The 17,988-nt window shown below is 43.0% G+C and overlaps 1 protein-coding gene across 3 annotated transcripts in view; it reads right to left on the bottom strand.

Moving 5' to 3' along the window:
* The window catches only part of wdr33 (WD repeat domain 33), a 141,319-nt gene that overhangs the window by 81,663 nt on the left and 41,668 nt on the right, over window positions 1-17,988 (bottom strand). For all 3 annotated transcript variants that reach the window (XM_038816089.1, XM_038816090.1, XM_038816091.1), the window contains one exon: window positions 12,735-12,803. In XM_038816089.1, the coding sequence (XP_038672017.1) occupies window positions 12,735-12,803 (69 nt within the window). The remainder of the gene's footprint in view (window positions 1-12,734; window positions 12,804-17,988) is intronic.

The raw sequence follows: 17,988 nt of genomic DNA, 5'->3' as shown, positions 1-17,988 counted from the left end.
TTATCTTCACTCAGAATAGTATTGTACTCTTGCTTTGTTTGTTCCTTGAACTTGTGGTGTTGTAGTTTCTACCAGTTCCATTTCAAACAAATTCTTTTCAATTCCGTTGGAGCTATATAAATTACTTTCTCTCCCTGAAGTTTCATAGTTCGTTCTCATCCTTCAACCATTTTGCACATGTTCTGAACTATCTCAGTCCAGTTCTTAGCAGCGTTTGGATGGTCTTTGGCAAACTGTTCACTTGCCTTTCTTCCAACTACTACATCTTGTGTAGTATCACCGACCCACATTTTCAAATCAGTGTCTCCAGTCATTGACTTAGAAAGATTATTTTACAATGTCAGCACTTCTGGTTGACAATTTGTACTTCCTGCAAAATTGGGAACTTCAATTTTTTTCTTATTGTCCTGAACGGATTTTGATCAGTAATATTACTTAGATCAGTTCTTTGCTCAACTGTATCAGTATTCCACAATAAGTTTTTATTCACAAGAACTTTCAAATTGCGACACTCCATATAAGTTCTTCAATTTTGCTTTCAAGTTCAAAAATCTCTTTGTTCTTTACACAACGAAGCTCTAGCTATTTGTCAGCTTTGCCTTTTAATTATGCATTCTGCCAATTATTGTGCTTTTCCTTGGTCAAGGCTTTTTCCACAATACTTCATTAATACTTCTGAAGTTTGAAATTTATCAAGTTTAACTGAAGATCAATCTGTTGTCAAGTTTGCTTTTCAAGTTTATCCTTTAGGCAATTCAATTCCTCAGTCAAATGTTCGACTTTCCCAGACTAATTCTCAATTGTTCTCATCAATGTCTCATTTTTCTCCACAGTAGTTTCCATAACATTCACTAAGATCACTATTATCAACTGCCTGTTGCAGTATAGGTGTCATCACATTACTGTCACCACAAGCCAAATCATTACCTCAGATGAAATCTAACCCTCCTTTGGCTAATTTAGGAATAATTCCCACCGTAATAATTTCATTTACAAAATTATTTCTTAAATTAACTCTACATAAAAAAACAGGCTCATCCTTTCCATTAATATCCCTTTATACATTTTCCTTAATAAAACATCCTGAAATGCAAATTGTGTCAGCTACCATCAATGATTGACCTGCTCCCGTATCTCGTAAAATTTTAATCTGTTTACTTATTTCGTTCGGCGAGTAAGAGAATACATCTCCTTTTGAAACAAAATATGCAGAACCTCCAATAGCCTGACTTCATTCACCAGTACTCAATAATTTTCTGAATTATCTTGAGATCTATCCCCCTTTCTTATGGATTCTGAAAGAGCAGGTTTCATGAGCACCATTGCTATAGTTTTAACAGCTATTACCGTTCCTCCTACTACAACGGGGGCGTCTTCCATTTAATTTACAAATATCTCCTCAGATCAAAAAGAAGGGTGCTGAGAATGGAAGTGGCATCCAGAGACCCGAGTGTTTCCCCTGTAACAAACTTGTGGACACATTATGCCCTATTGTGTCCAAGTGGTGGGGTTCCAAATTATCTGCTGCTCTTATCTTTCTAGATGGTAGTGGTCGTGGGTTTGGAAGGTGCTGCCGAAGGAACCTTGGTGAGTTACTGCAGTGCACCTTGTAGATGATACACACGACTGTTACTGTTCGTCAGTGGTGGTGGGAGTAAATATTTATGGAAGGGGGAGCAATAAAGTGGGCTGCTTTGTCCTGGATGGTGTCAAGCTTCTTGAATGTTGTTGGAGCTGCATTCATCCAGGTAAGTGGAGAGTATTCCATTACATTCCTGACTTGTGCCTTGTAGATGGTGGATAGGCTTTGTGAGGCCTTTGACCTGCTCTGATAGCCACAGTATTAATATGCCTAGTCCAGTTCGGTTTCTGATCAATAGTAACCCCCCCAAGATGTTGATTGTGGGGGATTCAGCGATGATAATTGCCTTTGAATGTGAAGGAATGATAGTTAGATCCTCTCTTGTAGGAGATGGCCATTGCCGAGCACTTGTGTGGCGCGAATGTAATTTGCCACTGTCAGCCCAAGCTGGGATTTGCTGCAATTGGACATGGATGAATTCATTATCGGAGGAGTTGCAAATAGTGCTGAACATTGTGTAGTCATCTGCGAACATCTCCACTTCTGAATTTACGACAGAAGGAAGGACATTGATGAAGCAGCTGAAAATGGGTGGGCCTGAGGAACTCCTGCAGCAATGTCCTGGAGCTGAGATGATTGACCTTTAAACATGCCAACCATCTTCTATTGTGCCAGGTATGACTCCAACCAGTGGAGAGTTTGCCCCGATTCCCATTGATCCAGTTTTGGTAGGGCTCCTTGATGCCACACTCGGTCAACTGATGCCTTGATGTGGAGGGCAGTCACTCTCACCTCACCTCTGGCATTCAGCTCTATTGTCCATGTTTGAACCAAGGCTGTAATGAGGTCAGGAGCTGAGTGACTCTGCTGGAACCCAAATTGAACGTCCACAAGCAGGTTATTGCTGAGTAAATGCCGCTTGATAGCACTGTTGATGACTCCTTCAATCACTTTGCTGATGGAGAGTAGACTGATAGGGTGAGACTTGGCTGGGTTGGATTTATCCTTTTCTTGTGTACAGGACACAGTTGGGCAATTTTCCATATTGCTGGATAGATGTCAGTACTGTGCTCCACTGAACAGCTTGGAAGGAGTGCGGCAAGTTCTGGAGCACAAGTCTTCAATACCATTGCCAGAAAATTGTCAGGGTGCATAGTCTTTGCAGTATACAGTTTCTTGATATCACATGGAGTGAATCATATTGGCTGAAGACGGACATCTGTGATCCTGGAGACTTCCAGGGGAAACCTGGACCTATAACTGGATAAGACGATCCCAGAATGGAACACTGGCCCTGGTTCAAAGGGCCACAACTTTGACCTTTTTTAGGAAACATGGAGGAACAGAGTCACAGGACTGTTAATTAGTTTTAACAAGAAAAAAATATTTATTAAATGTGAAAAGTTGGATAATTATACGGTGCTCATTTACCCCCCCCCCCCCCCCCCCCCCACCCTTTAGTTTAATAGATACACACAGGTTTTAAGATTAATATGGATTACAAAGTGCACCTTAAGATACAACAGTCCCATAAACCCAGAAAGAGCCTTTTAAGTACACAAGATGACTGTGGTCAAATACACACACTCTGCTCTAAACCCAAGTTAGCATCTGTGGATTGCTCCTCAGAATCCCCCCAGATGAATATCACATGAGATTTTCCAAACTCCACTCCAATAAAATGTGATAAAATCTTCTCATGATAATGTTTTCCCTTAGCAGTTTGCATCCTGAAATGCAATGTAACTCCACTATTTAAAAGGGGAGATGGAGAGAAAAGAGGGAATTATAGCCCCGTAAGCCTGTTGTAGTGGAGAAAGTTCTAGAATCCACTATCAAAGATTTTATAGCAGAGCACTTAAGAAAACTGATAGGATCAGGCAGAGTCGGCATGGATTAATAAAGGTGAAATCATGCTGGACAAATCTACTGGAATTTTGAGAGGATGTAACTAGTAGAGTTGACGAGGGGGAGCCAGTCGATGTGGTATATTTGGACTTTCAGAAAACTTGACAAAGTTTCACTTAAGAGATTAGTGTGTAAAATTATAGTGTGTGGGATTAGGGATAGTGTATTGAGGTAGGTGAAAAACTGGTTGGCAGACAGGAGACAAAGTAGGAAGTAACGGGTCTTTTTCAAATTGACAGGCAGTGACTAGTGGGGATCGGTGCTAGGACCCTAGCTGTTCACAATATTTATTGATTGAGAGGAGGGAAAAAATATAATATCGCCAAATTTGCAGATGACACTAAGTTGGGCGAGAGGGCGAGCTGAGATGAGGATGCATAGATTCTGCAGTGTAATTCGGACAAGTTGAGTGAGTGGGCAAAAGAACGGCAGGTGCAATTTAATGTGGATAAATGCGAGGTTTTCCACTTTGGTAGAAAAAAATGAGGAGACTATTTTCTGAATGACCATAAATTAGAAGAAGGAAATGTGCAATGAAGCCTGGGTGTCCTGAAAGTATGCATGCAAGTACAGCAGGCGGTAAAAAAAGGCAAATGGTATGCTGGTCTTCATTGCGAGAGGATGAGAGTACAGGAGCAGGGATGTCTTGCTGCAATTACACATGACCTTGGTGAGGCCACACCTGGGATAGTGTGTGCAATTTTGTTCTCCTTATCCGAGGAAGGATGTTCTTGCTCTGGAGGGAGAGCAGGAAAGATTTGCCAGACTGATTCCTGGGATGGCGGGACTGACGTCTGAGGACAGATTGAATCGGTTAGGATTGTATTCGCTGGGGGAATCTCATAGAAATCTATAAAATTCTAACAGGACTAGAGAGGGTAGATACAGGAAGGATGCTCCTGATGGTGGGTGTGTCCAGAACCAATGGCCAGTCTGATTACGGGGTGGACCATTTAGGAGATGAGGAGAAATTTCTTCACCCAGAGAGTGGTGAGCCTGTGGAATTTGTTACTACAGAAAGTAGTTGAGGCTAAAACATTGTGTGTTTTCAAGGAAGTTAGATATAGCACTTAGGGTGAAGGGGATCAAAGAATATGGGGGGAAAGCAGGTTGAGGTTATTGGGTTAGATTATCAGACATGATCATAATGAATGGCGGAGCAGACTCGAAGGGCTGAATGACCTCCTTCTGCTTCTATTTTCTATATTTCCAAGAAATCCAGGCAAGAATTTCCAACGGACACTTTTAAACAAAGCTTGCACTCCACTTTTAACAGCGATTCCCATCCAGGATATTACACCAGCCCCTTTAGGATTTCTGTGTCTTGAGTCCTGTATGAACTGTTCACAATTGCTTTAATTGTTCATTCCTAGGCTATTATAATGGTATCAAACGCTTCATTTACCTCAGAAGTGTGCTATACTACTTTAAATCAAGTTACTGCAATTGCCTCTTTAACTCAGAACACTTTGTTTATTCTTCATTGAATTCTTCTGAACAGTATCTTGGTTTCTTTACTTTTAACTCCAGTCATCTTAAACCTTTTCTCTCTCCCAATTTCCTGCCTATCTGGGCTGTATCTGGTTCCTAGGAAAGCTTGCATCTTTGCAACTATCTTCTCCTTTCCAGCTTCTCCTGGCAGTTGAGAGAGGTTCACTCTCTGGTGTCCTGTTTCCAATTGCCAACAAATTCAGCTAAAACTAAAACTTAAAAGAATTTTTTTATCCTTACAAGGGCCTCCAGTTGCTAAGTACCCCTGCTGATTCTATTTATTCTTCACACCGTAACCCTTTCTAAGCCCGATAGAATCATAGTTGAAATGAAATAAAAATCACTTATGAGTAGGCTTCAATGAAGTTACTGTGAAAACCCCTAGTCGTCACATTCCGGCACCTGTTCGGGGAGGCTGGTACGGGAATTGAACCGTGCTGCTGGCCTGCCTTGGTCTGCTTTAAAAGCCAGCGATTTAGCCCAGTGTGCTAAACTTAACCAACCGCCACACATACTGTGGTAACTTGAGATCACAAAGCAAGTAATCGAATAAGTGGTTTAAAAAAAGGAACTTCTTTCTTTAAATAATAACAAAGTTTGGCTATACCAGTAACTCAGAACAGTAGTTACAGTAACAATTGTGAATACAGGGGCACTGGTAAAAATAGATCACCCTTCTGCCAACTGAAAAGCCTGCCAAAGCTCGCACATGCTCAGAACCCTCAACAGGCACCAGTAAAACAATTACGTAGGAGAAAGGGTTATAATTGTACTCAAAATTACACTCTTCCCCCACCACCTCTCTCATAAATGTCAATTTTCCATTAGGACAGAAATACAACAAAGTAATCTTTCAACTATATGAAAGTCTGTCAGGAGCTTTGCTATTAGTGAATCTTATCACAGTTGATCTAGAATCGTAGGTAAAGAGGTAGATTGACAATCTGAACATAAACGTATCTCCCCAGAATCAACTGGCTAACCTGGTGAATGCCCACAGCTCCATTACCACCTGCTATGTTATCTGTAACAGTTACTGGCTCTGAAACCACCTGACTGAGTCATAATGTAATTGAACATGTTTTTGTATCTGCAAACTCCTCTCTGTGGCAGCCTCACGACCCAAGATACTGGACCACTTTGATTTAAAATTATTCCCGGTAACCACCTCTGGTTATTATCAAAGTTCCCAATGTAAACCTGATCATCCCGTTTAAACTGCCTCTTTGGCGTGGTAGCCGTGTCCCTCCTTCTGCTTCTCTTATCTCCTGCTCACTTTGCTCTGAGATCTGGGTGAAGCAGATCCACATGAGACTTCTGCCTTCCACCTAACAACAATTCAGCTGCACAGAGTCCAGTTGTGGATTGCAGCCTGATACAATACTGGAATAAAAATCTTGAGAGCTTTGTACTCAAAATATCACCTGCCATTGTCTTCAATCCCTCCTTCAAAACTTGAACTGCTGACTCCAACAGACCATTCAAAGCCGGATGAAACGGCTTATACCATTCGGTTGCATGAATTCCTGAAATAATTCCCTTGTAAACATAGTGCCCTTATCCGACATAGCTTGTCACAGGAGCTGTAATATTACTCATGACATGTACTTCCAACCATTTTGAATGCTTATCTACGACAACCAAAAAGATGTGGTTCCTGAAAGGTCCTGTAAAGTCCACATGTAGTCTTGACCACGGCCTCTCTGGCCACTCCCATGGATGAAGTGGTGGTGGTGACGCCATCTTCTGGTTTATCTGACATGATTTTGCTTTGTCCTCCAAGTCAGATCTATATTAGACCACCAAACATAGGACCTGGCTAGACATTTCATTCTATTTTTTTAATATAAATTTAGAGTACCCAATTACTTTTTTCCAATTAAGGGGCAATTTAGCGTGGCCAATCTACCTAACCGGCACATCTTTGGGTTGCGGGGGTAAAACCCCTGCAGACACAGGGAGAATGTGCAAACTCCACACGGACAGTGACCAGGGCTGGGATCAAACCCAGTTCCTCAGTGCTGACCTAGACTTTTCATTCTAGAAACATCTGGATGAGCCTCATGAATTTCATCCATGACTTGCAAACAACCAGGGAACCGAACGGTCATTCCCGATTCCCATAGTAAGCATCCATCCTGCACAGTTAACTCATCCCTACAAACCTCACATAAGGTTTCAACTCATCACCTTCTATGATAGTTAGCCATCCTTGCATCAGAAATCTTTTAACTTGCACCAGAATGATCTCCGACTGTCTATTGCTTAATCTGCTTTGCACTTACTGGAGAATGTGCTAGTCCCTCGAGTAAGATAATTGTCTCAAAGGACACAACACAGGCAGCACAGTAGCATGGTGGTTAGCATAAATGCTTCACAGCTCCAGGGTCCCAGGTTCGATTCCCGGCTGGGTCACTGTCTGTGCGGAGTCTGCATGTCCTCCCCGTGTGTGCATGGGTTTCCTCCGGGTGCACCGGTTTCCTCCCACAGTCCAAAGATGTGCGGGTTAGGTGGATTGGCCATGCTAAATTGCCCTTAGTGTCCTAAAAAATAAAGTTAATGGGGGGGGGGTTACTGGTATATGGTGGATGCGTTAGGGTGATCATTGCTCGGCACAACATCGAGGGCCGAAGGGCCTGTTCTGTGCTGTACTGTTCTATTATCTATCATGGATGGCAAATCCAATAAAGGGAGATGACTCAATGCGTCCACATTTGCGTCATCCTCCCCTGCCCTGTGTACACCATATTGTACTGATAAGCTGACAATGTGAGTGTCCAGCGCTGTATTCATGCTGGGGCCATGGGAGGAATGCATTTAGAATCATGGAAAAGACTCATTAACGGCTTATGGTCAGTATGTATGGTGAACGAATGACTGTATAGGTACTAATGGAATCTACTCACCAATAAAACGACAGCTGGACCCTCTTTGTCCAGCTGTTAATATTCTTTTTCAGCATTTGTCAGCATCCTAGATGCCAAGCTATTGGGTTTTCGGGCCCCTCCTCCATTAAATGAGAAAGTATCGCCTCCACACCATTGGGCGAAACATCGCACAACAGGATAAATTCCGTCTGAATGAAAGTGGAGTCGTAGATTTGCCGAATGCAGTAACACTTGCACACTCTTTGATGCCTTCTTCTGTGCGCATTGTTGACAGGTCTGAAGAAATATTTCCATAATAGTTTACAAAGCCCAAAAATGACCTAAGCTCTGACACATTTCTGGGCTCCAGAGTCCCTTAATGGTTAGAATTTTCCCATCCATAAGAGAGGTCTTGTGCAGTGGTTCTGTGCCTAGATACTACATACTTTGTGTCTGAAAAATACACTTGCTCCTCTTTGGATGCAATCCTGTCTCTGCAAATCGTTTTAAAAACTTGAACCAGATTGTTGAGGTGCTCCTCCTCAGTCTTCCCTGTAATTAAGATGCCATCCAAGTAAACTGCAACCTGAGGAATGCTTTGCAACGGGTTGTCCATCATACTTCGAAAGATTATCAGACTGGAGGCTGGACCAAAAAACAAAATTTGGACTTGAACAACCCTCATTCATGATGGGTCACAAACTGCTTCAAATCTTCCTTGAGCAAGAGTTGTTGATGTCCCTTGTTCACGTCGTTTTGAAAACATCTTGCCTCCCTGAAGAGTTTCAAACAAGCCTTCCAACCTAGGTAACTGATAAACATTTAATTTGGAAACCTGGCAAATGGTGAGCTTGTAGTCACCATATATGTGCACCATACCATCATTTTAAGGACAGGAACAACTGGAGTTACCCAATGAGAAAACTGAATAGTCTAAATGGTTACAAGCCTTTGCAGCAGTTCCAACTCCTCCTCAAATTTCATTCTCATGCTATAGGGCACTGTCCTGGGCTTGAAAATGGGAGGAGTAGCCTGAGGATCCATGTACAACTTCACAGTAGCACCACACAATGCACCCAGTTCATCCTTGAACATGTCCAGATACTTGATCACCTTGCTTGATCTCCCCCCACTTCAATGAACTTTTGCTGAGCCAGTCCTGCCCCAACAAACTCGGCCCTCCCTTGCTTCTCGATCATTATATGAAATGTGGACTTCCAATACCCTAGCACAGGTATGGACTCTGCGGCATATGTTCAAAGATTAATTTCTGCTAGAGCTCGGTTAGAGTCCCACATCAACTTGTCGGTCTCTTCACCTATTACAGATGTGAAGGCTCCTGTGTCTATCTCCATCTTGATTTGCCCACTGTAGTAAAAATAGAATCTACTCGTAACTCATTCACATTATACATGTGGTAAGTTTCCACTGTGAGCTGTCTATAAACAATGCATAGTTGATTGAGACTTCTTCAAAGTAAAAGTTTCTTGCTCGGCCTTCACTTTGTACTTTGTACCCTTGCACTGCATCGCTAAATGCCCCTCCTTGTTGCACCGGTGAGAAACAGCAGCCCTAAATTTGCAATGATCTGTATAATGTGGCCCACCATACCTAAACACTCCAGTCCTTTCAACATTTTACTTGCAGCCTCTTTCTTCAGTTGATGCAGAGCCCTGGCTGGGCACCAGAATTAGCCTTCTGGTTATCTTCAGCATTACTGGCAGCCATTTCCATGTCTTAAGAAGTTTCCAGAGCCTTCTCAAAAGTCAGTGGCTTCACCCAACAACCAACGCTGAGTGCTGTCCTCGTTAATGCCGGACACCAGCCTAACTCTGAGCATATCTTCTAAAACTGCTCTGAAATCAGTGTTCTGAAAGCTGCCATAATTCTGCCACAAAATTAGCTACTGATTGATCTTTTCAAAAATGGCTATAAAATATGAAACTTTGAACAATCGCCAAGGGCTTCAGGTGATTCTGGACCAGAGCAACTAAATCTGCAAATTAAATCTCCCCTAGCTTCTATGGCGTAGCCGGATTCCTTATCAACGTATAAGTCATCGACCTGTACACATTCAGGAGAATGTTTTGTCTCATCATCTATTTCATTTGCTAATCAGAAACGCTGCAACCTCTCCACACATTCAGCCCAGTCCTCGATTCTCTCATCGAACTCACCGATCCTCCTGCACATAGCCTTGGTGCTGCTAACTTGAAATGCCATCAAATAAACCCACGATGAACACTAGCTACTCACTGAGTGCAGCCTCACGTTGCCCCACACAACATCGAAAAATGTTATTTTCTTGCCATTTCTCATCACCAAAAAGATGTGGTAACTTGAGACCACAAAGAAAGTAGTCGAATTATTTGTTTAAAAGGAACTTCTTCATACAAGTAAATAATGAAGTTTAACAATGTAGTAAAATGACCAATGGCCTGAATTTTAGGCCTGATACAGAACTGGACATGTTAGATTAATAATTGGAGATTTTAAATTAAACCTCAGCCAGAAACATGCACAGACCTGATGGGAATTTGAACACCCAAGTTCGAATACACTGGACAGGGACAGACAGACAGCTGGGGCAAGTCTGGGCCAACCCTGTAAAGACATCGGAAGATAATCGGTCCCATTCAAATGGATCGACTGTGGATTGCCCAGGTGAAGCCAGACTTTCTGGCACCTAGATTTCCCACCACTATCATACATGGGATAATGTTACATATGGAAAAAGCACCTTAAGATGGTTCCTGGGGGTAGGTTCCTGGTGTCCTGCAGAGTTTCAATCGGCAACTCCATTGGGTGTTGCAACCCTACCCAGAGGCCAGAGAAGCTTGGCTGAGGGCCAGAAGCTTCCGGAAGGGTGCAGAGAGGGAAATACGAAAGAGACATCCAGAGACCTCCCCAGCGAAAGCCCGATGCCCAGGCAGCGGAGAAGATTCCACGGCAGACCAGAGGACAAAAGGAAGCAGCACGCGAGAGCCACCTTCGCAGATGAAAGCCCTGAAACAACCAAGACTCAGAGGATTGGACCCACAGCACAATAGAGTTCATCAGCACGGGTAGTATTAAGAATCCTAAGGCATACTATAGTTGGGTAATTTCAGGGCTACTGTTTTATTATCTTTCAAAATAACTTGGATTAAATTGTGAACTTGTGTTGTCCTTTGTTTATCTCGTAAATAGGGGCACATGGGTAAAACGTTTGAACAATAAATAATAAACTGGTCGAAGTGTCTGAATTTTACAGACAACAACAGCAACTTCAGCTGAACAGTAATACATAATAACATTGAAAACAGGAGGACAGTTAAAAACAAGTCTCGGTTACAGGTCACCTTCTTGTTTCCAGACTGAAAAAACCCGCCATAGCCTGCACTTGCTCAAAACCCTCAGATGCCAGAGGAAATCATTACAAAAACAATGGGAGAAAGGTTTAAAAGAACACTCGGTACTCAAAATAACACACTGCAACCCATACAAACACCTTTGTCCAGACTGAATCTAACTATAGGTTTATGCCTTCCAGCACAGAAAGATTAAAATTATACATTATTTTTAATGGTTACCAATACAAATATAAATCCTTAAAACTACCATTATTTCCTCATACCAGTGCCACTCTCAACTAGATGTGACAGGACTGGAGAGCTTAGATCTGATCTGTTGGTTGTAAAATTGCTTTGTCCCATCTACAGCATACATCTGCCACTGCTTAGTATACATGTGTTGGCATCACATACATCTGGTGCTACTCCTCGAATGTTCTTCATCATTCCTCATTGAACCAGGGTTAGTACTCTGACTTGATAATGGCAATGAGAAGCAAGCAGGACCATGACGTACAAACTGGCAGAATTGAATTCTGCTAATGAAATGAAATTAAATGAAAATCGCTTGTCACGAGTAGGCTTCATTGAAGTTACTGTGAAAAGCCCCCTAGTCGCCACATTCCGGCGCCTGTTCGGGGAGGCTGTTACGGGAATCGAACCGTGCTGCTGGCCTGCCTGGGTCTGCTTCCAAAGCCAGCGATTTAGCCCAGTGTGCTAACAGCCCCTGTTGGCCCACAACCTCATGGTTGCCTGGTTTTAAGCTGCCAGATCTATTCCGAATCTGTGTCCATTTAGCAATGGTAGTGTTACATAGCACTTGAAGGGTATCCTCAGTGTGAAAATGATTGTATCACAAATACTATAATGCACAGATGCATCTGAAATATGTAGATTACTGAGGACGAAGTCAAATAGGTTATTGCCTCACAATGATTCTCACACCACCTGCCACACGCCTAGTCTGGCAGCTATGTCCTTCAGGACTCGGTCATCACGGCTGGTCATGGTGTTGCCACATCATGACGAACATTAAAGTTCCCAACACAACATATTCTGTGGCCTTTCTCTCTCTCTCTCTCGAGTGCTTCTTCAAAATGGTGTTCAACATGGGGGAGTACTGATTCATCAGCTGAAGGAGGACAGTAGGTGAGAATCAGTAGGAGTTTTCCTTTCCCATGTTTGACATGATGAATGTCTGTCTCTCTGATGTACTTTTAATGTAAGCTGCATTCTTTCTTCAATCTCAAAAGCTCGCAACCCTAAGGGTGCCTCAGTTTGTTTATTTTCCATCGGGTTAATTTTTGTGAAGTAATTTATTTGGGTTCACATACATGTACAGAACCATATTCATGAAATAAAAATTCCTTACAAGCTGCATCCAGTTGTTCTGCCACCTAATATACAAAAATAAAGCAACAATGCCATTGGCACTAAAATGGAACTGAACTAAAGTGACAAACAGCATCAACAGCAAAACGAGGCCACCCAACATGAGCAGCACATTAAATTGGCGCAGCGACTTTGCAAAGACTTTGCCTTCAAGATGCTTACATCGTTATAATAAGCTGAATCTGGCTGGATTGCTCGAAGGTCTCTGTGATCTCTTTGCCAAACTCGATTCTAAAATTGAAGATAAAAAACAAAATCAGCAAATGAAGAAATAGACAAGGAAAACTATTTACATACGCATGGGGTATGTTAAAAGGCTAAAGAATGCAGTTATTATCTTGCACACAATACCATGCAATGCTTCACCATATTACTTAGTATTAAATGAGGCATTTCACAATACATAACACAGTACGTTTCAATTTCCATCCTTGTCAACAATGTGTGAATGACCCTAGATCTATATTTAAATGTTGCCTTCAGTATTTCAATTTGTCCCACAATACTAATGTTAATTCCCAATACTCCTGCCTGCCAGAAGACATGCCATGCTATATGATATATACTTCTAATCTTAAACTAATTCATCACCAACACTTCTTCCAGTTTGAGAATTTCCATTCAGTAATATGTTCTGGAAAACTGAAGGAACAAATAAAAGTAAAGTCATCATAGTCCTAGGTGACCATAGGCTGCTTTCCCCTTTGAGGGGCAAGGTGGCTGGTGGCCATTTAACCTGATGATCACACCTCAGGTATGGGGCAAGGTTGAGAAGGTGAGGCCTTCATGAATAACCCCAATGTTGGCCTCACTGGATCACAAACCAGCTGTCCAGCCAACTGAGTTAAACCGGCAGATACATTCTGGTCAACGGAGGGGCAACAGTGAGGGAGATTGACTCAATAGGCCAGAAAACACTAAATGACAATAACACAATACAACAGTCCTAAACTTTGTTCCCTTCTTGTTAATATAATTAAAACAAAACAACTTTTGCAGCTTCTCAATCCAATGTAACAATGGCCTGCAACTTCCTGACCCCAATCCCATGGGGGATGTCCTACTGCACCCCTGACTCCACAGGGAACAGTCCAACACACACCCAACCTAATGGGGGCTAGCCACCACGCTCCGAGACCACACGGGGAAACCCAACCGCACAAGCGATGGCCTACCTTGCTACCAACCCCAAGGGGCTCCTCTCTCTTCACCCCCTCCTCCACGTGCTCCCGATCCGATGTGGCGACCCTTCACCGTGCTCCCGACCCAACTAAACACCATGTTCAGGGTATTCCCCATGCCTGGCCATCCCCCCAAACCAGGCTGGATCACCTCCCATTTTGTGTGCGTATGGCTTCAACCAGGAGTGTTTTCCCCTCCCAATTCCCTAGGGCTCCTAGTTGCCGCACTCGATCAAATGCTGCTTTGATGACAAGTGCAGTCACTCTCACCTCACCACTGGAAAGAAGTTATTTTGTCCAAGTTTGAACCTTGGCTGCAACATAGTGAGGAGTTGAGTGACCCTGGCAGATCCCAAACTGCAGGTTAATGCCAAGCAAGTGCGACTTGATAGCGCTGTTGATGACCTCTTCGATCGCTATATTGATGATTGAGAATAGACTGATGGGGCAGTATCTTACCAGGTTGGATTTGTCCTGTTCTTGTATACAGGACACCGCATGGTTGCACATTGCTGGGTAGAAGCCAGTGTTGCAGCTGTTCTGAAACAACTTGGCTAGGGGCGTGGCAAGCTCTGGATCTGTACTACTGCCAGAATATTGTCAGGGCCCATAGCCTTTGCAGTATCCAGTGCCTTCAGCCGTTTCTTGATATTATGTGGAGTGAATCAAATTGTCTGAAGACGGACATTGGTGATACTGGGGACCTCCACGGGAGGCAGAGATGGATCATTAACTAAGCACTTCTGGCTGAAGATTGTTGCAAATGCCTCATCTTTTGCACTAATGTGCTGGGTCCCAAATATTTGGGGAGCTTCCTCCTCCAGTGAGCTGTTATTTGTCTCTGGCTCGTTATCTGTATATTATGATCCTAGAGTATGATTGTGTCATGACTATGCCGTTGCTGGACTAGTTTGAGAGGTGGCACACGCCGCCAGATGTCAGCAAATGGTACTTTGAAAGGTCGACAGGACTGGATTGCCATTGCTTTTTCTGGTGCCTAGGTCAATTCCTTTTTGTTTTCTTTGCAGCCGTTAGATACAACTGTGACTTGCTAGGCCATTTCAGAGTCAACCACATTGCTGTGGCTCTGGAGTCACATGTAGTCCAGACAAGATAAGGCTGACAGCTTTCCTTCCCTAAAGGAAGGACATTAGTGAACCAGGTGAGTTTTTACAACAATTCACAATGGTTTCATGGTTATTATAGACTTTTAATTGTATTTAAATTTCACCATCTGCCATGGTGGGATTACCCAGAGTCTCTGGATTACTATTCTAATGACAATATCACCACCTCCCCATTGAGAGGTACTGCAATTTCTAAAGCAGGAAGGTCCTTGTACTTCTCTAAACTAGCTGATCTCAAAGCAACATTAGTACTGCTTCCTTGGTCCTTAGGTTGTGGATGGGCTATGGGCAGAAGTGAGAAAGATAGGACAGAAAAAGGAATCAAACAACATTCCTCCCCAACTGTGGCAATGCTGCACACAATTGTGATGTCCCTCTCCTGTGTGAGAATCAGGTATTGAATTGTTATATGATTATATATTCTGAGTGACCAGAATATCACATTGGAGAGCCTCTAATTGTCCAATTGTGCATCAAGTCACCATTTCTGCATTGGTTGTACAGGTCTGGTTTAAGGTTACCCACAAGCTTTGTGGAAGAGCAAAACCAGCAATATTCTGTATCGGGTCTTTCACAAGATGTTTGCTTGTGACACCTTGTGGCCTCCTGTCTGCTTCCCAAGTAAAAGGGCTGAAGTCACAATATTGAAGGTTCCTGGGTCAAAAAGGGCTTGGGTGACTTAAGGCTAGGGATGTTGTTGAGACTTTGGTGGATGGGGAGATGTTCATCTTCCTTTTCGGGGTTGCAGCAGTGCAGCAAGTGGTTGGGAGAAGAATGTGCAACATCACAGTAGCCATGGTGTTGGAAGCGACTCGAAGATACTGTAATATGTAGTATTATAGAATTTAATTGGTCATGAGCAAATCAAATGTGGCTACTTTTCGTCCATCCTGCGCACAGTGCTCTACACAGCTAGAGTACACAAGGGCCATCACTGATGCCTGAAGCACTGGTGTTTTTTCTAGCTTGGGACCAGCTTGACCCCAAGCTGGTAGATTTCTTCAGTTGAATTCTTGTACAATCGCCACAAACCAGGACATAGATTTATAGCTGCCATTCTGCATGAGTTAGTGGTTGTTTAAATGTTGCTGTGGGGAGGAGCTCAAGAGAGTTTACAGGTGAACAATCCTGTAAACCCTGTTTGTTCCCCCCCCATCCGTGTTTAGTCCCTTTATTTTCTTTTGTTTTTGCTTTTATAATTTTTGTACCTAGACAATTACTTGGACCTACACCTTTAAGATGAACTTCACCTTTAATTTAAGAAGGACTCCAACAGGATGTGCTGGCATCAATGATGACTTATCTTGATGGACTTGGCTGTCAGCCAATGAGCTATTTACCTACTGGGCTCTTAGCTGATAAGTCTATGGGTGCCGACCGTTCCAGAGTGTTCTGCCAGGGACAGGAACGCCTCATTTGGTTTTCAGTTTTGATTTGATCAAGCTGAAGGGCCACAGCCCTGATCTCTTTACCTGATTGGCTCTGACTAAAGGTTCAAAGTAAAGACCTTTCTCTCTCTATAATCAGACTGAACTGCAAGGAAGTTCAGTCCAGCAACCGCTGTAGGCAGGCCTATTTGTTTAAAGAACCTTCTTGGTGAGGGAACTATGTCTTGCCTCAGTAAAGCTCGGTGGCATTCTGATGGAGTTGAAAACAAATAAGAATTACACAAGCCTGAGGCAGATATACTGAGTGAAAGACTAGGTTAATGAATATCAAAGTGACTCGCCAGAGGTAATTCTGCAACCGCAGAATACTGACTGAACACTGCTGCCAGATCATCTCTAATCATACATTGGTGGCTTTGATTCTTAAGCATCCTGGGAGGGGCAATCTTCTACAATGCCCTCAACATCCGAAGCAAGGACATTCATCTTCCATTTCGTATTATTTCCCTTTAATTTTTACTCCCCCTCCCTCTGAGTGCATAGCTTGTGCGTGGGACAAAGGGGAGCTGTAGTAGATTAGCTGCCTTATCCAGTATAATTATTGCATGTCTTATCTCTATTGTTGTTATAAATAAACAGTTGTTGTGTTTCACTTACAAATCTGATGCCTGCAAGTCAGATCAGTCATATGGTCGAAGATCTCAAACTACATACAAATTATTGGTTAATTCACTTGTGTTGGAACTCCAGGGCCTGTGGGGCTGGAATTGACTGTGCACTCGCCCAGGGTGACATAACAACTACAGGAGGAAAGGAAGCAGAGGACACAACAGCTACTCAAGACCATGCTAGGCCACAGCTTGGAAGAAGTTCTCTTACCTACTCTCTTGCTGTAGATAGTAAGAGAGAGAGAGGAAAGTATCTTGGATAGACAATGGAAATATAATATGAAGGGATCAGATTAAATTTTCAGGGGTCAATGATTTTTTTTATTTTATAAATTTAGCCTACCCAATTATTTTTTCCAATTAAGGGGCAATTTAGCGTGGCCAATCCACCTATCCTGCACATCTTTTGGGTTGTGGGGGCGAAACCCACGCAGACACAGGGAGAATGTGCAACTCCCACACGGACAGTGACCCAGGGCCGGGATTCGAACCGGGTCCTCAGCGCAGTAGGCAACCATGCTACCAATGTGCCACCGTGCTGCCCTGTCAGGGCCTCAATGAAAAGGTTGTGTGCTGCAACCCCAAAAAGAAAAAACAAATACTTGGATTTAGAAGAACACCATGATGTGAGAAGATCAAATCAGGAGAGACAGAACTTTAGAATGCTACTACAGCACAAGAGGTCGTTGGGCTGTGGTGATTGTTTAAATAAGCTGTTCCTGGTGCTTCTCCCCACTATCAAGTATCTATCCAATTTTTCTTTTATTTTTGCGTGGGATGTGAATGTCGCTGAACTGGGCCAGCTTTCATTGCTCATCCCTAACTACCCTTAAGGTGGTATTAAGAGCAACCACGTCACTGTGGATCTGGAGTCCACATGTGGGCCAGACCAGGTAAGGATGGCAGATTTCCTTCCCGAAGGACATCAGTGAACAGATGGGTTTTTTCCGACAATCGACAATGGTTTCATGGTCATTGGACTTTTAATTCCAGATTTGTTTGTTCAATTCCAGTTTTACCGTCTACTAAGGTGGGATTCGAACCTGGCCCCG

This window comes from Scyliorhinus canicula, chromosome 13 (genome assembly GCF_902713615.1).
Source record: "Scyliorhinus canicula chromosome 13, sScyCan1.1, whole genome shotgun sequence".
NCBI lineage: Eukaryota > Metazoa > Chordata > Chondrichthyes > Carcharhiniformes > Scyliorhinidae > Scyliorhinus > Scyliorhinus canicula.
This window is presented reverse-complemented; position numbering and strand designations above follow the sequence as displayed.